At 39.6% G+C, this 21,904-nt stretch overlaps 1 protein-coding gene across 3 annotated transcripts in view; it reads left to right on the plus strand.

The window, feature by feature from the left end:
- Nucleotides 1–17,489, plus strand: part of ANAPC4 (anaphase promoting complex subunit 4) — a 45,587-nt gene extending 28,098 nt beyond the window's left edge. For 2 of the 3 annotated variants that reach the window (XM_047719035.1, XM_047719034.1), the window contains exons 17-29: nt 2,540–2,595; nt 5,057–5,103; nt 6,328–6,384; nt 6,729–6,785; nt 8,763–8,856; nt 12,599–12,696; nt 13,290–13,351; nt 13,430–13,468; nt 13,569–13,670; nt 14,466–14,540; nt 15,640–15,813; nt 16,503–16,626; nt 17,131–17,489. In XM_047719035.1, coding sequence (XP_047574991.1) covers nt 2,540–2,595; nt 5,057–5,103; nt 6,328–6,384; nt 6,729–6,785; nt 8,763–8,856; nt 12,599–12,696; nt 13,290–13,351; nt 13,430–13,468; nt 13,569–13,670; nt 14,466–14,540; nt 15,640–15,813; nt 16,503–16,626; nt 17,131–17,358 — 1,213 coding nt within the window. In that variant the 3' untranslated portion in view covers nt 17,359–17,489. Of the gene's footprint in view, nt 1–2,539; nt 2,596–5,056; nt 5,104–6,327; nt 6,385–6,728; nt 6,786–8,762; nt 8,857–12,598; nt 12,697–13,289; nt 13,352–13,429; nt 13,469–13,568; nt 13,671–14,465; nt 14,541–15,639; nt 15,814–16,455; nt 16,627–17,130 lie in introns of those variants that run through there. The other variant, XM_047719036.1, reaches the window with a different exon arrangement.
- Nucleotides 17,490–21,904: the final 4,415 nt, after the last annotated feature.

Below are 21,904 nucleotides of genomic sequence, written 5' to 3' on the forward strand. Positions count from 1 at the left end.
GAACGGGCAGGTGAAACAGGCAGATGCTGCTGGTGCTGAGGGCCACTTGGGGAGCCCTTGTGAGAATGTAGAAATGCCCCTGGTCAGCGTGGCTGCTGGCTTTTCTCCAGCCGGGGTGCCAAGTGTGCCGGGGCACAGGGCAAGTGAGCACTTAGATTTGCTAGGCTTGGTGACCAAAGCGAAGCCAAAGTGGGGCCAGGGAATTAAAGCGAGGGCATGATTCAAATGAACCTTGAATTGGAGCTGGTTTGGGGGTAAAGTGGGAACACAATGTGGGTGAGAGGGAGGAGAGGTGGGGGAACCAGTAGGTGGTAGTTAGGGAGACGAAAGCTGGGGTGCTGAAGAGAGGTCCCTGGGAAGACAGGTGGTTGTTGGTGAGTGGCATGCTTGATGTTGAGAGTCAGAGGGTTCAAGTTGGTAGTGAAGGGGTGTAGGCTGTCAGCTTTGGAATTAGTAGTCAAGGTGAGTGGAGGACTTGACCGTTACCTGAACTGTCGCATTGAGTTCTTTATCACAGAAGTCCTTGTCTTTCAGTTTCCAAGTGTGTTTTCTTATTTCTTTAATCATTTTTCAAAGCTGTGCTCTTGCTTTGTAGATGACATCTTCTCAAATCTCTGAGGACGTTAATTAGATATTTTTATAAGCCTACCGTTCCCTGTATGATCTCCACTTCCCGGGTCACTTATCTGTTTGTCTTGGTCTCGTTGCCAGCTTTCTTCAGATACCCGATGCTCCAGTGTTTACTCATGTTTCTTCATGAGGTGATTTGAAGTTGCTTGGAATCTATGTGCCCAGGGTGGCTTTGGCACCCGGGCAGGCGTGTAGAGCTGTGTGATGGGCCGCCAGGACCTGCATGGGACCACCTCAGCTCTTCCCAGTTTATGCGCTTTCTTGGGAAAACCCTGTTCATTTCTGTTTGGGGCATAGACCCATAGGCATTCATGTTTAGGAGGAAAGAACATATTGACTGCTCTGTATTTTGGTTTGTCCTCCTGTGTCCAGCCCCGTGTGTCATCCTGAGGGCTGCTGTCGAGCCTGACATTTGCAAGGTCCAAAGTGTCCCTGGGATTCTGCAGGCCGGAAGTGTCCTTGCTGGTTGTCCTCTCCGTGTTCTGCGTGTGACTGCCTCTGTTGAGCTTCGTCAGCCACGTGTCCTTTCTGACATTTCTGAAATTAATGTCTTTTCTACCATCCTTTTTGTTTTTGTGAGTTTATAGTACACCCCTCCCCCCCACCCCATTATCATTTTAATGGGGTTTTAGAAGGTAGAGGTTGGAGACATTTTGTGTTCAGAAGACAAAATGAGAGGAAAGATGACATTGCTTTTCCTATATGTTGAATTATTTTTTGGTTCACCGTATTTGCAGAGAGTAGGTATAAAATACTAAGCTTTTTGTGATCACTTTTCAATATGAACGGAAGGTAGTTTATTTAACTTCTTTGCTCCCTGGAAGAATTTGAATATAGCATTGTTATTTTAGGTTATAGATGAAGAAACTGAGGCAGTGAGAATTTTGATGTTCTCCTCCACCATTGCTTGCCGGGTATAGGGGCCGGTCAGAGTATTGATTGGGAAAGACAGAAAGGAACTTTTCTTTCCTTTTTTCGTTTTGCCACAAGAGAGTTTTGATTATATTACTTGGTAATATCAGGAATGTGGCAGTCTTTTTATGTCGGGTGTTTTACTCTAGAGAGCTAGGTTAATGATGGTGACCCACCTCTCCAGTAGTATGAAACTTCTTTCTTGGAAGGGGCTTTGCAAGTAATACCTGCATCTTAGGAAAGAAAGATGCAGGTATTACTTGCTTAGAGTAGTTGTTACCCTGTAGATAGATATGAGCCTAAAGAGATTTTTTTTGAAGTGATAGCCCTGTCCATATTTAAAGATAGTTTCATCGAAATGAACATGACTTCCACTTTTAATACTTAAATTTGGGGAATCCTTTTCTGTAAAGCTCAAGGAAATTCAGTTTTTGAGATCAGTTACTGTAAGCATCAAAAATCAACTTCCAAAAATAATGTCCACTGATAGCAGAGATAGTGACATAGTACAAACTTATAATCCTGATTTTCTGTTGGCGTTGATGTTTTTTCTTCTTACTGACCAGTATTTTTTTTTAACTGAGAAAAGTGCTGAAAATGGTTTTTTGCCGACTTCTTTTGTTTGCAAAGTTGAAAAAGGATTTCATACTTTACTGAATGGTGGGAAAGACCATTACACAGTTTGTGGCAAGACTGTTATAACCAGTTAGAATCTGAGTCATTTGCTTTATTTTTGAGAAGAATCAGGACTTGCTCTTCTGAAGCTTTATTTTTAGGTATGTTTTTGATTTGTAAAGTCAAAGGTTTAAATGTCCTTCAGATAGGATAAAAGAGAATGGTAAGGATGATTATATCCCAGAACAATTGAACGATGATATATGAACCACACATTATAATTTTATTTTTGATTTCTTTTATTTTTATCTTTTCAGTTATAGATAGTATGAAAAACCTCAAAGCATTTTTTCACTGATTTCTTTTATTTTTGTCTTTTCAGAGTTATAGATAGTAGTATGAAAAACTTCAAAGCATTTTTTCGCTGGCTTTATGTGGGTAAGTTGATCGAATGAAGCATTCTTATTACCTTCACCCTTCTTTAAAAATTGTGGGTGTATCAATTTAGAATATTTCAGTTATTCTGATAAAATTTCAAGTAACAGTAGGAGTAGAGCGAGTGGTATAAATGACCCCTCTTTTACCCTTCACGGGTGTCAGTGTTTTCAACACACAGCCCGCCTTCCTCCCTCCATACCACCAGCCCCAACTTCCCCAGATGTCACTTGTAGCACTGGTTGTCCCTGTCACTCACTGCTGAAGGGTAACTTTTTTTTTTTTTTTTAAACTTTTTTTGACCTAGTAACTTTTCCTTAGGTTAAAATAACATTTTTGCATCTCTGCTATGTAGGCGTTAGGTTTTTTAAAACAAGACGGGGAAAAAGCAAAGATCTGGCCTCTGCTCTTGAGTAGCTTATTTTCTGTTCTGTTTCTTGATCTTCCGTTTCTAGAGATATGCCATCCGTTAGGGTAGCCAGTAGCCACCTGTGGCTCTTTAAATTAGTTGAAATTACAGGGCCTCTGGGTAGCTCCGTCCATTAAGCAGCTGCCCTTCAGCTCAGGTCATGATATCAGGATCCTGGGATTGAGCCCCGCATCTGGCTCCCTGTTCAATGGGGAGCCTGCTTCTCCCTCTCCATCATTCTCTCTCTCTCTTTCAAGCAATAAAGGAATAAAATCTTTAAAATAAATAAATTAGTTGAAATTATGTAAGTTACACGTTCAGTTTTTTAGTGACGTTATGCACATTTGAAGTACTCCGTAGCCACACACTGTTAGTGCCTGTCACATTGAACAGCACCAAACAAGAAGTTTCTAGCATCCTTTCCATCAGACACTAGTGCCCTAGCTAAGTTGAATGCAGACCACTCATTGCCTTTCTTTGTTCTACATAGCGTCTTTTCATTTGTGGGTAGTTAACCAGGATTTGCTGACTTCATAGTCCATGTTCTAATGCTTACTCTGCAGCATGTGCATATTTTATGTAGGTCCATTTGAACTATTTTTGTGACCCCCCCCTTAATATCATTGAAATAATCCAGCATACATTCCCTTCCAACACAGGCAAAAATTTGGTTATAAATGAGATTTATTCCTCGTTTGTTAAAATTCTAAAGAGTAAATAAAATAGAAGTTAAATTATCTGTAATGTGCTCACATCTTTTAACAAATGTCCAGATCTTCAATTCTGGTATCTTACAAACAGACTTTGTATTTGTCAGCCTAATGTAATTGCTTGTGGTAAAAAAAGAATGGGATCCACAGATGTTGGCATTTAAAATTCTTTTTTTTTTTTCCCTCCTCAAAACCGTACCAATGCTAGCCAGAATGGGGAGCCAGAGTGTTCATCAGGCCAGCCTGTTTAATATCAGAGATGCTGATTAGAATAAATTACAATATTAAAACTCAATGAGATCTTCGAAATAATTTTCTTTTACAGAAGAGGTTTGGTTTTACTTGTAATTACTGGCGTAGTTGAGGCAGTTTATATTCTATTGCATGTCCTAACTCTAATGAGAAGCCTGATTAGGAGAGAAATGAACTGCTCAATCCTTATCATTAGAGCAGGGCAGCAGAAAGCACGCTGGATGGGAGAACCCGAGACCTCATTATAATCCTGGCTCTGTCACTTGTTAGTGGTGTCGCCTGGGTTTGCTCCTTTGGAAAATGTAGCCTCCATGAAGGCAGGAACTTCTTTTGTATTGCTATATCCCCAGCACCCATAGTATGCTCAGTGAGTACTTTGTGGATGGATAAATGAATGAATGAGTGCACTAGATCATGGCTTGTTTTTCAGATAATTTAGAAGTTTGAACTAATTAAGAACGGTTTCTAAAATAATCCATGTTTGCAGAATCACATCCAGCATGCTTATTCCTGACCGAATGCAATTACGAGGGATATTCAAACAGTGCAAAAACACATGCAGCATTCCCCTTGACTTAGGTGGACATAATATAAAAATACAACCCTCGGAGAGGACAACAAGAATTGGCTGCAGATATTAGAGAGTCTGTAAATATTTAAGTGTATGTATGTACACAAAAGTCTTAGTGCAAATATCTTTGTGTAGCAAAAGACCCAAGGGAGAGAAACGTGTTAGTTTGGTATTCTAAGGCTTTTGAAGGACCGAATTGTTTGCAGATTTTAAGAGAAGAAATGCCATATGTTAGGAGAGGAATGAATGGTCAGTGCACGTCGTTGAGTTGATGGAGAAAATAAAAAATAATAGTTTAGGATTGTTAGACCAGCCTTTTTGAACCTGAAAATACAAGTCAAATTTAGAGTCTTCACACTTTAGTTTTTAGAAGGAAAATAAGTTTTCCTTGGTGAAAAGATTTCTTTGGTTGAATATTGAAGATTTAGTCCAATGAAACACATTTAGCCTTTGAAATGTATCTATATTAAAGTTAGGGTTGTACCTTTCCTTTAAAGATAGTTTTTTGATTTCTCTTTCCAGCAATGTTGAGAATGACAGAAGACCACGTGCTTCCAGAGCTGAATAAGGTAGTATGTGGTAGTATGTTTTCCAGGGTGTTAACTGCTGCTCTGACTGAGCTCAGCTTGGCTGCTTGGCTCAGTATTCATACACCATTGCCAGTTGACAAGGTGTCAGGCTGTAGACCCTAAAGGCCGCTTAGTAATTGAGTCTTTTTTTTTTTTCCTTTAAGAAATTTTATTTTTTCATCTCCCAAAATACCTTTACTATGGCTATCTAATTTTATAATTTTCATGTTTATATAAGATTTTGTAATCTGTATTATGTAGGGTGCTTGTATTCTTTACTTTCCTTAAGTTTTGAATGCATTTTTATTTCCTTGGAAATCTGGTACTTTAAATATTCGTCCCAATGCTGATGTCTGGTAAACAGTAGTTTCTCTGATTACAAGGATTGTGACAGTGGCTGTGGAATTTCCTTTAAGTAAGAACTTTCAGACGAGGGCGACATTCCCACCTGATTTCTGTGGTCACTCATCCTCACCCCTGCCCAAACTGATTCAGATAGATGAGGTAATCTGGGGCCTGTGAAAATGGAGAGCATTAGAATTAGCTCCAGTGGACTGGATGAATAAGGGATCGCCATTCTGAGACTCTTACAGGAAGCAGATCTTTTGTGCTGTGGCTGACTGGCCTCACAAACCAGGGAGGTTCACATTAGCTGTTTCGCTGAGACCACTCTTGTTTGGGGAAGTAAAATGTTTCTGTTATCGGGGGAGAGCCCTGGGTGTAATCCCCGGGTATAATTCTGTGAGGGCTGAACAACTGGGCTGGGGTGAATGCAGGGTCGCTGCAAGCAGCAGACCAGCCGCCAGGCAGGCACCACTGTTGAGTTGTAGGTGCTCACTCAAGTCGAGGTGACTTCTCTGGACGTAGGCTCTTCTTCCAGAGCAGGGACCCTGGACACAGTCTTATTAGCACAAGGCCTAAAATAATAAACAACTCCAGGCCATAAGGAATCCTGTAGCTCTTGGATTAGCTGATTGGAAAAAGGGGTATAAAATGTTTAATTACATGCTTGTCAGAGCTTCAGGATTTCATATTTTCACAATTGCATAATCTTGTGGATTTCTATTGATGTTTCTTTGAAGGAACTTTGCCTCTTTGTATCATGGCTTTTAGTAGATAGTAAAAAAAAAAAGTCACATTTATCATTACATAATATAAGATCTTTGGGGAAGCTTTCTTTTTCCTTGACTTGTTTTTCCTTTTGTTCCTTTTTGATTTTGATAGATGACTCAGAAAGATATCACATTTGTTGCTGAATTTCTTACTGAACATTTCAATGAGGTACGAAAGTGTTATTTCTATAATGCTGGTTTTTTTTTTTTTTGAAAGAGTTAAACAGTTGCCATAAACCTGGGTAATGGTGAGAAGTAATCACATTTAATCCAATTTAATTGACATTTTTAGCAGCTGTGCTTTTTAAACTATTGAACTAATTAATGGCAATACTTATTTTAGAGCCTTTATAAATCCAACTTTTGTTTGGATGTGTGTCATACAATCCCTAGAAGAAAAAGATAACTGCCACTAACAGCTCTCTTAAAAAATAAACGTTTTCATTAAGCTTAAGAATTTTTTTTTCTTTCTCTTCTGTGAGTTAAGAGCTAAACTATGCTTATTCTTTCTAGGCTCCAGACCTTTATAACCGAAAAGGAAAATACTTCAATGTTGAAAAAGTTGGTCAGGTATGGGCATTTGATTGAAAGTGGATATTACTTTTTTTAAGAAATTATTAAAACTAATGCTAAAACTTTAGCAATGTTAGTCTTTATTATCCAAAGTTTCTGGAAAATAATACAGTGCTAGCTTACACAGCAGCCCTTTTCTTTTAGTAAAGTAACCAAAAAGGAGCGGTTTTTAAACTTTTGGTCTCAGAACTCGTTTATGTTCTTAATAACTATTGAAGACTCTGAAGAGTTTTGCTATTTATCAATGGGAGATATTAGTAGGCATTAGAAATATAACAGAATACAAAATTATTTAAAAGTAACAGCAATTCCACTTAACTGTTCCATGTTACATAAATATTTATAATAAAAATGACTATATTTTTTAAAAACAGTTTAGTGAAGAGTGACATTGTTTTGTAGTTTTGCAAATCTCTGCTGTCTGCCTTAATAGAAGACAGCTTCTCATAGCTGCTGCTTCGTCTCCTGTGTTGGGTTTTTATGTTTAATGTATGTAAAGAAAATCTGGCCTCACATAGGTTTTAGAAAGGGAGAAGTATTGTAATGGCTGTTTCAGATAATTGTGGATGTTTTTTGATATTATACCAAGTCTTGATAAGAGATAGTATCTTAAAGGTTACCTTTAATATGGAATCTAAAATTGCATCAGTGAACTTTTCATACTCTGATACATTAAAATCCATTCATCAGTCTTATGCTTTGAATGGATCTTTTACCTGTGCATGATTTTGTAGTATTATGTATTGGTCATTTGGAAAATACTGGCTCACTGAGTTATGCAGATCTTCTGAATGCTGACATCTTTCCGTATGCAGTATCCAAAAGTCAGATTTATGAATATCTGCACCAATATCATCAGAAAATATTTAAGTACCATGGCTGTCAAGTACACAGTGGTAGATACAGATTTTCCAAAATTTTAATTTTTGCTTGAATGTTTAAATTTTATCATTGGCAGCAAATACTGTCAGTTGTTTTGCTTAAAGTGACAGGTTTGCTTTATTTTCAAGAAAATATCTACCAAATACCCACATACAAATAATCATAGCTTATCTGCCAGTCATTCTTTCAAATAAAAATGGAATTCCATTAACAGCAACAAATTGCCTGGCTTACCCCACAACTACAACAATTTCTTAAATGTTTTTCCTCATGGTCACCATTGTACTTTGGTATTGACCAAAGTGCTTTATGTTTACTTCCCAACTTTGTCACAGAGAACAGTAAAAAGATTTGTACTCCAGGGTTGAGATTTAATAAAATTAATTATTTTAATAGCTTCATTAAATAAGTGAAACTGTCAGTATGTAACAAAAAGGAATACAGTGCCCACTAGTGTGGCTTAAGACCACCACCTTGCCTCCCAGCGTCAGTTTTCCCCACCTGTGCTTTTGACCCTTAGTGCAGATGTCAACAGAGTTGAAAGGGCAAATAACATTTTGACATTATAAAAACAGTGTAATGAAATCTAGAAATACTAAAAAAAATAAAAATAAAGATAAATAAAAATAGTATTGACCACATGGATCCTTGAAGCATCTTTAGGGCTCCAGGGGGTCTGCCGACCACACTTTGAGGACTACTGTCTGAGAGTAGATTGACAAGTTGATACTTTTAAAATTAATTTATAACATAGGTGCGCATGCGCGATCTCTCTCTCTCTCTCTCACACACACACACACACACATACACACATAAGATTAAAACGTCCTTCATGAAAATGGAACACAGAATTTAAACTCAGTGTGTGGTCTCTGCATCCATAGCATTCTGATCTTCCAGAAGTTTGCAGCTTGCCAAATGGCTCGGCATTTAGTGAATTTTGGTCACTTCACTTGGAATAATAGCCGTGCAATTTCAGAGCACTTGTCAGTAAAACAATCACTTTTAAAATAGAATAATGCTAACGATAAGTCTTTGAAGCCTCCTCCTTTGTTTATGACATTTAAAATTTTGATTTGGTATTAATTCTAGTACTTGAAAGATGAAGATGATGATCTCGTGTCACCGCCTAACACAGAAGGAAACCAGTGGTATGATTTTCTTCAAAATAGCAACCACCTTAAAGGTATTTAATGAACTTTGTGGATTTGGGCCATGTTTATAGTTGCTTTGAGACCAGTATATTAACTAGGAGTGTTGCTGGACAATTACTGAATATTTATTTCAGGTCTTTAGATCATTTGTGCCTATTGTTTTTGATTAGAGAAACAGCAAAATAAATAGTATATGACTTTACTGTGATAGAAAACAGTCTGAAATTAACTGTGATAGGGTAAGATTGTTTATTCTCAGTTCCTCTTGTCTGTTTTGTACCCTATGAGAAAAATAGGATTTTTTTACACAGCCTGCTAGTGAGAGAAGTCTTTTGCTGATTCCTGTTTGTGAACTCCTAAAAGCATAGTGATGCTTAACTATTCTCCTGAGATTGTAGGGGTTTTTTGTGTACTTGTGCTTTTCATTCTCTAGGATCTTGAAATGTTGGTGTAGTAAAATGATCCAACATTATTCAGGATGCAACACAAAATAGCAACCACTAAATATATCAGAACTTCACTATTTTAGATGCAGATATTTTGGAAGCAGTATTTCTTTGCTTGCCTCACAGAGTAATTTGATCACAGCCTGTCACTTTCTTAGGTCATTAGGGTAATAGCCCCCAGCATGTAGTTCTTTTCTTCATGCCCCCAGGAACCTAGGCACCTGTTATCCCCATTTCTTAATAACGAAGCTGAAGATCAGAGAAGGCCCAAATCACACAAGCTGGTACGTGATGAAGCTAGGTGTCTGCTGACCTCAAAGCCCGAATTTTTAACTCGACTCAGTGGTGACCTCTGCCACTCTCTCTGGTTTCTGTTTATTTGAATGAATGAGGTTGGATGGGAGAAGGAGAGAATTCTCTGAAGCCCAAAACTTGGCTTGTTGCCCTTTTACTTTAACCTTAGAAGTTCAAATTCTTTTTCAGAGCAGGACATTTTTTATTTCTCTATTTCTTTATTTCTCTATTGATTCAGTTAGTTAGTTCAGTTAGTTCAGTTAGTTATTGATTCAGTTAGTTCTTTTTCAGAGCAGGACGTTTTGTATTTCTCGAGATCTATTGATTCAGTTAGTTATTGAAAGGAGGGAGAATAAAGGTACAGCTGACTCAGCTCATTGCTGTTTAATCAGGATGCATCCCCAGCCTGAGAAGGGCTCATGGCAGTGTGCCAGGAGTGGTGGCACCAGCGCCCTGTCTGAGAGTGGGCTAATACTGGTCCTGGGAACTTGGGTGGGCTAAAAATGGGCCCTACCCTCTTTTTCCTCACATCTGTGGCTGAACAGGAAGGCCTAATTTTAGCTAGGAGCATGATGTTTAACCAAGATAACACTTTGTATTATTAACTTCATCTCAAGGTTTTGCTTGAGTTCATTAATTATCATTTCTTAGTCTAGTGTGAAGAAATACTCTTGTTAAGGAACTGTGTCTGGTTTTTGTCCTTTTTTGTAAGATTTATTTATTAGAAAGAGAGTGTGTGGTGAGGAGGGACAGAGCAAAAGGGAGAGAGAATCCCAAACAGACTCGGGGCTGACCATGAAGCCCAACACAGAGCTCAGTCCCATGACACTGAGCTCAAGACCTGAGCCAAAACCAAGACTTGGATGCCCAACTGACTGTGTCACCCAGATGCCGCATCGTTATGGAACTGTTAAGAAAACTTCGTTAAGCTTCTTTCTAGCACTTTGCAAAAATTATGTGCTAAATATTTGCTACATGTACTTCCTCAGGGTACATGAGGGAGTGCTGGGGCTGTAGGATGGGTGAAAGTAGCTGCTCTGGGCTTCGGGGGTTGGAATCTGCTCTGCGACTTCTCGTGATGTGACTGAGGGCAGACTGTCTAACCTCTCTGTGCCCGTTTTCTCATCAGTAAAATGAGGGTGTTTTCTCAAAACACCATTGTGAAGATTCTGTAAATGCAGGTGGAGCGCTGGGTGCCCAGTTCATGGCTCCTGAGCAGTGGGGGTGCTGTCACGTGAGCTGTGGTTACTCAGAACACTTCTGACACTAAAATGAGAGGGTTTTCCTCCTGAGACCAATTCTGATACCAACTGTGTGTCCTGTGATTCATTTCTGATGCTGACTACCCAGACTCCACAGCTTCCATGGCTCAGTCCCACCAGACCGCCTCTGTGGCTTCAGTCCTGAGGATTAGATCCCCGGGGGGCCTACATTTCTGTTCCCACCCTCGCTCCCTCCCCCTTTCAGGTTGGTTATTTGCTAAAATGGCCCACAAAACCAAATACTTCACTTAGGTTTACTGCTTTATTATAAAGACACAAGTCAGAACAGCCAAGTGGAAGAGCTGCAGAGGCAGGCAGGGTATGGGGGGACGGGCTCAGAGCCCCCGCGCCTGCTCTGGGTGTGTCACCCAGCACCCAGAAGCCCTCTGTTCAGGGGTTCTTTATGGGGTTTTCATTATGCGGGTGGGATTGATTAAATGATTGATGACTGGTGATTGGACTCAAGTCCAGCTCCTCTCCCCACCCTGGTAGTTGGGGGATGAAGGCTGGAAAGTCCAGGCTTCTATCAGGGCTTAGTCTCTCTGGTGACCAGTGCTCATTCTGAAACTATCTAGGGATCTACCCACAGTTGCATTGTTACACCAAAAGATGTTCCTATCACCCTTATCACTCAGCAAATTCTGAGGGTTTTAGATGCTCTGTGCCAGGAACCAGGGACAAAGATCTGATACCTTTCTCTGCTCCCACAGCATCTCTCACTTGTGGGAAGCTTAAAATGTTAACCCAATTAAAACTCACTTTGTCCTTAAAAAAAAAAAAAAAAAAAAGGGGGCGCCTGGGTGGCTCAGTGGGTTAAGCCGCTGCCTTCGGCTCAGGTCATGATCCCAGGTCCTGGGTTCGAGCCCCACATCGGGCTTTCTGCTCAGCAGGGAGCCTGCTTCCTCCTCTCTCTCTGCCTGCCTCTCTGCTTACTTGTGATTTCTCTCTGTCAAATAAATAAAATCTTTAAAAAAAAAAACAAAAAAACTCACTTTGTCCAGCATAGCTGGGATATGAGATGCTGGGAGTGAGGGAAGCCTAAAGAGCTCAGGAGAAGAGGGTGGGCCTGGGAGTCCGAGGGTTGGATTCAGAGGTGTGAATTCATTATCATTTTCACCCCAGGCAGATTGCCCAAACCTCCTGGGCCTCATTTTTTAAATCTGTAATTTGTAGAGTGCGATGCTTACTTTGTCCAGCTGTTGTAAGCAATAGAAGTAACAGGATGGAATGTCGTATAGTTGCTACCCCTGAGCGCTTAATTATGTATTACTCGCTACTGGTAAAGTAGCCTTTTGCAAAGTAAAGTGCTTATTTACACAGCACTAGTTTTCTTGTGTCTTGTTTCTGTTTTCAGTATTAGACTTTTCGAAAACAATACCGGACTGCTATTGTCAGCCCATTGTGGCAAAGAGTAGAGAATGAACTCTATTTTATTGTGTCTTGTGGTTCCCAGATCACCCCTTCCTTCTTATACCCAGCAGAAGCAAACTGTCAGGTTTGGGTAGGGGAAAATAGAATAAAGAGTACGGAGCTGCTAGGCCTCAGCCTGCAGTGGGTGCGGCAGGTTTTAGTGGGCCGGCAGCAGGGGATGGTGAGGAAAAGGCCACGGTCATTCGTGGTGAGGTTGTGTGAGGGGCTAATGAAGCAGCCAGGGAGAGTGCCACTGTCAGATGAGCGGTACGGGCTGCCTCTGACAGATTATTTTCTCCTAATCATTTGGTTTACTCTAACTTTGTGGTTTTGTTTTTGTTTCTCTTCTTGTTTGAAACCAGAAAGTCCTTTGCTGTTTCCTTATTATCCCCGAAAATCATTGCATTTTGTGAAAAGGCGGATGGAGAACATTATTGATCTGTGCTTGCAAAAACCAGCAGTAAGTTTGAAAAAGCAATGCACACCTTTGTGGACGAGTGCGAGTATCTACAGTATGCGGTTCGCTTATGTAAACGGTCAGAGTTACTGAGGCGAGCCGTGTGAAATGCTGTTCACCCTCTGGCTAACAAAAATGGCAGGTTCACTGGGTTCACCCTAACATTTCCTCTTACTGTTAGTTTCTTACATAAACTAAGAAGTAAACAGATAACAAGGTTATTAGGAGTGTCGGTATCCTTATTATTTTATTTGTTCCTAGAACAAACTTCTTATACACAGTCTTGGCTAGAGAGCTATCATGTGTCTAGCTTCCTGCTGCAGGAGGGAAGTAAGATGCCGTGAGATGCCATGAGAGAAGGGGATGGGCTGGGTGTTCTTAGTCTTCTATGCATACTTCTTTCTGGTGTACTTTTCAGAATTTCTTCAGTCTCTTTTCCTTGCTGTTAGAACTGTCATTGAAGTTTCTTGTGTGAAAGCTTGGTGATCTAGATGGTTTTTTACTAGACTTGAATAGTGAAGATCAGGTACTTTCTGTAGAGTACTTGTGTGCATGTAAATGCTTTGATTGTACTTTTAAAAATCTATTTTATTTAGGATGTCATTGGGAAATCGATGAATCAAGCAATCTGTATTCCATTATACAGGGATGCTAGAAGGTAATTCTGTTTACTTTTTGGGTGGTAAAATTTAGTGGCCAATTTAATTTTTTCTTACCTTTTTTTCTTTTGTTTTAGTCAGGACTGTACACGCAGATTATTCAAATTTCCTTTTCTGTAAGTGTGTGTTTCTTCTTGTCTGATACGAGCAATACAGTTTTGTTCTCTGATGTGATAGCTAAATACCATGTTTTGACATTAAATTTTTTTTCCTCAGGTGGAATAATAAAACCTCAAATCTACATTATCTTCTTTTTACTATTTTAGAAGATTCACTTTATAAAATGTGCATTTTAAGGAGACATACTGATATTTCCCAGTAAGTATTAATCTAAAGTTGAGATAGAGAGTGAGATTTTATTATTTTTAGTAATAAATGTACAGCTTCCCTCCCTTATATTTTGGGGTTCAGTTAAGCTACCTTATGAGTTTAGGCTTGCCGGTGCACTGTTCTTAGTCTTATATTTCACATCATTAAGATGATAATGCCAAATCACAAGCTTCATGATCCCTTTTGATTCTAGATTATTAATTTTGTACAGGTGTAGTTGTGACTTGTAGGATTTCTTTAGCATTAAGAAAAATACAACAGCAGAACACTCTGAATTGTATCTCATGAACTTGAAGCATTCGGAACTGTGGCTTGGGTTCCTTATGGAAAGGATTTGAGCCTCGGGTTTGGTATGCCTTTCATTAAACAAGAGGCCTGCCTGTAGAGACTTCTTTTGAGAATCTGAAGTAAAAGTTCTAAAAAATAAATCACGTACAGAATATCATTAATATCGTAGATGGTTTTAATCTGAATTTGAAGGAGATGTTTTGAGACCCAAGATGGGCCGAAGAGAAATAATTTGGTTGTTCCCAATTGTCCTTAATTTTATAAGGTATCAGTGACTAAGATTTTAAACAAGTTGCAATTTTGATGTAGGTTTGTCTGTCTAGGGGTTTAAATTAATTGTCGGTTTTGCAGAGTGAGCATAATTGTATTTTGGGTCTGGGACTTGGCTGTTTAGGTAAATATACTAACACTGACAATCATGTTCTTTCAAGCATTTAGATTATTGGCTATCCAAGTTGTTCCACAGTCTTTTTTCTCCCCCCTTCTTTCTTCAAGATCTGTAAGTAATGGACTAATTGCTATTAAATTTGGGAGCTTCACGTATGCCACAACTGAAAAAGTGAGACGAAGGTAAATCTTGAATCTTGTTTGGATGAGATTATATACATATACAAATGATATGTGCATATGTTTAATTATAGAAATATGGTCAGACTCAGGTACAGTGATTATGTTACGCTTAGGAGGCCTTTGTAGCTTGCAGCAGAGTGCACAGGATTGCTTACATAGCTTATACTTCGATTGACTTAACAATTGAATAGAATCTTACTGCCCTTCAGGAACTTAAATAACTGTGGTTTCCTGTGATTAATACTTCCGAGCTCCCCATCTGTTGAGAAAGCAAGATGGTTCCAGGGGGCATGTGACTGAAGTTGTTGTTACAACAATAGTAACGTGTGGTGGCCTCATTGTCACTGCTCTGGGATGTTCTTAGAATATAAAAGGGTGGGGCGCCTGGGTGGCTCAGTGTGTTAAAGCCTCTGCCTTCGGCTCAGGTCATGATCTCGGGTTCCTGAGATCGAGCCCCGCATCGGGCTCTCTGCTCGGCGGAGAGCCTGCTTCCCTCTCTCTCTCTCTGCCTGCCTCTCTGCCTACTTGTGATCTCTGTCTGTCAAATAAATAAATAAAATCTTAAAAAAAAAAAAAAAGAATATAAAAGGGTAACAGTAGCAAAGTCATCCCTGAGGCTGTGGAGTGGACACTCCTCACAGGCCAAACCTTTTCTCATTCTCTTTTCCTTATATAAAAGGAGTTTTTTATGATAATGTCTTTCAAGTTGTTGTGACTTTTCCTCTGTCAATCTTGTTTTTACTTCTCAGTCTAGTTAGCCCTGTTGTGTTTAGCCAGTATATCTACAAGGTGCCATTCCTGGAATTTCCACAGCCTTAAGGCCTGACTATTGGTATCAGGAGTTTTCTGAAACTGTGAACCAACCTCACCCTCCCAGATTTTTCTTTTTTCATGGTGACCTGTTTTTTAGGGCCTACTTCTGTTTGTGAATAATCACTGCAATTGGTAACTGATTTTAATGCAAACTGATAATGTATTTTCAGTGTATGAGTATAGAATGTCACTTGTTTTTTGTTGTATTAAATTTTTGCATGGTACCATAATACTTTCTCAGTTGTCCCAATCATCTATGATGTAACAGAACGTCATTCACTTCTAGCGCCTATAGCTGCTTAGATGCACAGTTCTATGATGATGAGACCGTAACAGTAGTTCTGAAAGACACCGTGGGGCGCGAAGGGAGAGATAGACTTCTGGTCCAGTTGCCATTATCTTCAGTGTATAACAGCGAGGATGCCTCAGAGTATCAGTTCACGGGGGCTTACTCCACAAGGTAACTAACTCATCAGTAAGAAACTCTTGCTGACGAAATAGTTCTATGCTTTTGAATGTGTATCGTACATTGTGGTTCCTTAGGTATGCTAGGCAGTGCTTACGAGGGACAGTAGGAAAATCAGCTGGACAGAAGTACTATTTTTTTTTTTTTTTAATACTGGCTTCAACAGCTCTCCTGCCCTTTTGCTTTGCTAATAAATCAAGAGTATTAGGTGAAATAAGGTGGGGAATTATTTGGAGTAGTGAATGGGATTTCTGTACTATTTTTAAGGGTAGCTTGAACCCCAGTTAATAACAGAATTAGTTATTTTAGATTTGCTTCTATTGGTTTCCTCCCAGAATCAGGACTTCAGTAGCCAGTGGAGGGTACACAGCCAATTCTAGAGATGGCTTTAGTTTTCTTAGATTTAAGTGAGTAGGTAGGTCCCTTCTCTAATTAAAAAATGTATCTGTTTGCTTTCCTTGAGCAGGAATCAGAAACCTTAGTAAGATGCCATTTTAGCTATTTGGAATTGCAGTATTTTCCTAGGATATAGGAAAATGCCTTTTATACAGTGGCTGATAGAATTATTTTGGAACTTGGAATGTTGGTAGAAATCAAACCCATGGTAGATCCTCATATTACCTCCTTGTAAACCAGAGAGAAGATTGCCTTTTCATTTTGGGGTTGCATTTTCCCTTCTCCAGGCTAGATGAACAGTGCAGTGCTATTCCCACACGTACCATGCATTTTGAAAAGCATTGGCGATTACTGGAAAGTATGAAAGCACAGTATGTTGCTGGGAATGGTTTTCGCAAAGTGTCCTGTGTGGTAAGTATTTACAGATTGTTTACTTACAGAGTAATGGGAGGAAGTGACTTTGGATCTATAAGGTCCTTTCAGAAAGTGTAAACATTTCATGGTGTATTACTTTTATTGATTATGAACATGTTGTGGTCTTAGCTATGTAGCTTTCTTGCTCTGAGAAAGTTGACTGAGTAATACAGTTCTAGATGTTAATTAATTATTTATTTATTTTTTAAAGTAGTCTTGACACCCAGCCTGGGGCTCAAATTCATGACCCTGGGATCAAGTATCTCATGCCTTTGCGACTGAGCCACCAGGCACCCCTTGATTTCAATTATTAGGAAAATTGTCACTATTGTATATAGAGATCCTTTTATAGCAAATGAGGCTAAGTTTAGTGATTTTGTTGTAAATCGATAGAAAATAACTTTCATACAAAACCATTTTTCAAAATTTTGATTTCTTACGTATTATTTATTAGTTCAGCCATTAATTTAAAGATTCTTTATTTGATCTTTTCTTCTCCAGCTAAGCTCAAATCTCCGTCATGTAAGAGTATTTGAAATGGACATAGATGATGAATGGGAGCTTGATGAATCTTCAGATGAAGAGGAGGAAGCCAGTAATAAGCCCGTGAAGATAAAGGAAGAAGTGTTGTCGGAGTCAGAGGTTGAGAACCAGCAGGCCAGTGCTGCTGCATCTGCTCCGGAGATAGTCATCAAAGTGGAAAAACTTGACCCTGAGCTGGACTCCTAATCTAGCTTGCCCTGATTTTGTATGTCCTCATTATGTCAGGAAGGACATGGGAGATGGGTGAAGATGTTTTGGATCACTTTTCATTTTCTTTGTATAACAAAGAAATAAACCATACATTTTATTTTTCCTTATTCTGCTTCAGCTTCTCTTAGTAGTAGAGTCACTATGATAGACTTTCTTTTTGGTGAGATTTCTTTTTAATACTGTGTGCAGAACTCATGTTTAAAGAAAACATAAATTGAGTGTGAAGAAAATTTCAGTCTTTTCTGTTAAAAGATAGGTATCAGGAATCATTCCTATATCAAGAAGAAATTACATTTAAGTAGTCATTCATCACTAGAATTTTTGATGCCTTTAGTATTTTAAAAGCATAGATACTTACTCCTTTTCCGTCTTCGCCCTTCTAGTTGATTCTCGGTCTCCAGAATGCTTTCAAAATTATATTTTCAAAATTATACTGCTTTACTGTAATGCTAAATAAGCCAAAAGATGGGTACTGTCTTTATCATCTAAACAGCAAAAACACTGCTGGACACCTACGTAATTATCTTCTCATTTTGTTACTGGATTTGAGCTCTGAATACTTTGAGTTGGCAGCGTTTAGATGTGTCTTTTTCCTCTGTTTAGAATTGGCCAAGGACACATGGTGGCTTTGTGTGCAACGTCTTATAAACACAAGAAATGTGGATCAACTAAGCCTAATGTAGCATTAGTGCACATGAGCTCCTATTGATTTCCTGGTGCTCATTCCTAAAGTTGAGTAGTGTTCTCATGAGACTTTCAAAGAGTTTCCGTTTTATATATGAATTCTAGTATCAGTTCATCGATGAATAAAAGCATCACTTTTTAAAGCTTTCAGTATTTTCAGGCAGGAAAATGCATTATAACCACATGAGTGGCTGACTGCCGGATTCTGTGTCATTGTCTGTTTCTTTCATAACACCTGGTGCACTTGGAATTTAGGTACGTCATGCTTTAGATACTCCAGGTACCTCAGTTGGTCTGATCTGTGTTGGTTTCGAAGGGAAAACTGAAGAGAAGCCACTATCGTGTGCATGAGTTTGGCGATGAGAACTATGATCTTCAGGAGCCCAGCTCTGTCCGTGTGTGGCCTGGCACATAGCAGGCCTCTAACTTGCTTAATAGATGGTTTACATCAGGACTTCGTGGTGGTTGGTCAGTTTCATGGCATAGTGCAGATGTCTTGAACGAGCTTTTGTGAGCAAGAAAGGTAATCTCTCAGGTGACATTATAGCTTGTTAGAATGAATTACAATTTCACAATGAGCCACCAGTTCATCAGATGGTAGTCTGTCCCATGTGACTTCAGCATGAAATTTATAAAGATTGTCTGATATGTACACCTTTGCTTTCTGCAGTTGCAGGCTAGGGGTGAATTGAAACCAGTCACCTTTGTCTCAAACCAGGCGCCAGTACTAGTTCTACTGAGGTACTAACTATCCCTTATCATCAAGTTAAATAATTGTGAATCATTCCTAATTTCAGGAGGAGTGCTTTTCTATTAATGATCTTAATGATTATCATAAATAATTTAGGAACTGGCTTTGTGTTACACCAAAGCAGAAAATTTGAGCTGATCCCTGAATTCCTTCTTAAGTTTTAATAATTGTAGTGCAGATCATGTTTTCTCATTATATTTTTAGATAGAGGCTATGATTTCCACACCATTAGAAACTTTACTTTTAATATTTAGAAAGAATTTGAGCATTGTAGACTATCATTTCTAGTTTATTTGGCAGATGTTGAATTTGAGTTTTGAATTGAGTTAATGACAAGAAAAATGGGACATGTGGGATCCTGGTCCCTGACCTTCAGGGGTCAGTGGGGATTATCGATTACCTTTCTCACTGTCTGAGGACTAAATGGGTGTCGTAGAGCATTGTGGTTGGCCCATAGGAGACACCTGATAAAGATCAGCATTTATTAAAATTCTGTGCTGCTCTTTTCCAGGATAAAATGTGTTGATATTTTAGGAATTCAAATAGCGCCCTCCCCCTGCCTTTTTTTTTTTTTTTTTTTTTTTTTTGGGTGCCTGACTTAATGGGACTATGATAATAGTCTTGCTGATGCTCTGGCTTTGTAGGTTTTTTTTTTTTCCATTTTCCTCTTGACTTTTTTCCAAAAAAAAAAATTTTACACTTAGCAAAATGCTAAAACATTTTCTCTTCTTTATTCAGAGCATTTGAATATAAATGTGAAGAAAACTATTCATTATAGAATAACCTTGGGTTTATGACCCCATAACTAGGGAATGTCTCTTAGATATAGGTACAGATACAGATGTCTGAGTTAATCTAAATACTTGCAATTCTTGAGGAAATCCAGCAAGCAGACGTACTAAATACTTGTAGAGAACGCTATAATTGAAATCATGGGTTGCATGAATTCTCCAGGGCAAATCAGTTTCTCTGGCACCTCTTGGCATTTGTGACAGTTACTGTAGACTGATTGCATTTATTAGAATATGCATCTGACTGACTGTCCAACATACCATTTTTAGTTCTGAGTAGAGGGAGATGGTACTTAGGATTATACCAAGTCAAGGTCACAAAAACCTTAACAGTATGAGAATAAGGATTATTTTAGAGCAGGCAATAGTACGTGAACTCTTAGGAATATTCAGTTTAGAAATTCTCACTTATTAAAGGGTTGGTTTTAAGTAAATGAATTATTAATATATAGATAATGTTTTTCACTTTCTGGGGTCACTGGAGCAGGATCTTACATGAAGCACACACCTATCACATCAAAATTTCCTGGGCCCGTGATTAACAATGCAAATTTATAGGCGCCACCCAAGACCACTCAGAATGTGGAGGTAGGGCCCTGGCCTGCATTTTTAACCAACTCATCTAATCTTATGCACACTAAAGTTGAGAACCTTAGTAGTCTACAGAAGCTATTTTTTAATAATTAGATGTTTATCATTTTTTAATTAGAAGCTGCTCCCTTAGATGCATTGGAAACATATATTTTTTTCTACAAATGACCCTGATGTGATTTTACATGCAACATGCTCACAGTTCTGTAAATCTGTTTAAACGATGGTGAGCCTAATTATCCTGAGTCTGTGCACCGCAGCATGTAGAACCCAATCCCAGATGGCCACATTTCAACCCTAAGCTCACGTTCCACGGAATGGTAGATGCCGAGTGGGTCTGAGTGCCGAGATGCCAGGCAGGCCAGCTAATAGACGATTATGACTCATAAATGACACCCTCGCTCTGGGGTGTGTAGTCAGACAGAACACACAGTACCCCAGATGCTAAGTGGACTGTGTGGTTACTGCCATCCAGATGAGCAGTCCACCCTGCGGACATGACTGCCTGACGTGTGGTACCAGCTGCATAGATACTTTCAATGTTAAAGCAGGGAGACAAATTTGTAATTCGTGCCTCCTCCCCTTCCAATTGCCAGTGTTCTCATATTCTCCCAACCAGGCTGGAAAACTTTAGATACTGTTTCTATCCAGTTCTGTATTCCTAATTCTTGTTCCAGAATGACCATTATTATTTTAAGTTGTATTTTTTTCCCACTTTACAGATAGTAGAGCGAGAAGCAGATTTCCCGCTGAGCAGGGAGCCTGATGAGGGACTCCATCCCGGGACCCTAAGATCATGACCTGAGCTGAAGGCAGACGCTTAACCTACTGAGCCATCCAGGCGCCCTTGTAGAACTGGGTATTTAGGAGCCCAACCAGATACTATGAACTGGCACCTGTGACTGTTGGCATGTCAAATGATGCTGCGAAGTGTTCTCACGATGATAACACGTTTTCCTGTTTTCCCTTCCACCCCTTACTTTGCACCACTGTGCCCTGCCTGTCTACTGCAGGAAGAGGTATGAAGGATGAAATGTAATATATATGGTACGGTTTGCTGTCTTAGGCTGTACAGTCAAGATCTCTAAGTCGCAGAGTGGACATGGAAGGGGCAAAGATCATGGCCGTGGGGTCCTACGGGGTGTAGAGCCCATTCTCTCCCTGCTGGGGAAGGAGCCATCGGAGGAGACTTGGGAAGAGTGGTCCCTAGAAGCAGGAGGAGACCCAGGTGCCGTCTTTAATGGCAACCCAGTCAGGGGAGCCTTCAATCCTGTCGAATGTTGCCCGGAAGTGGAGGAAGGGAGTGACGAGGATTGGCTGGTATGTCTGAACACTTGAGTCAGCGGTGGTTGCATCTGGAGCAAACTTCAGTCTTGTGAGCATGTCCCCAAAGCTCAGCAGCCCCTGCAGTCTTCCCTGGCATCATCTCGTGGCTCATTTTAGTTTTCTTTCCCCTTCTTGGAGGAACCGGATTCTTTCTGCCCCAGAGATTTGGGACGTGCCGTTTGCCAGGAATGCCCTTCCCTTACTCCTGACTCAATTCCTCAGGCTATGTCGTTCTCAGAAAAACCTACTGAGATTTCAAGAGTCTCTCCTCCCCTTCCCCATCATGCTAGATGTCACAATTTGCACTTACGTCCTAATCAGGTGCTTATCTTATTGCCTAAATTAGATTATAAACCCTGTGACAGAGATCATGCCCATT

Source organism: Lutra lutra, chromosome 2, assembly GCF_902655055.1.
Source record: "Lutra lutra chromosome 2, mLutLut1.2, whole genome shotgun sequence".
NCBI lineage: Eukaryota > Metazoa > Chordata > Mammalia > Carnivora > Mustelidae > Lutra > Lutra lutra.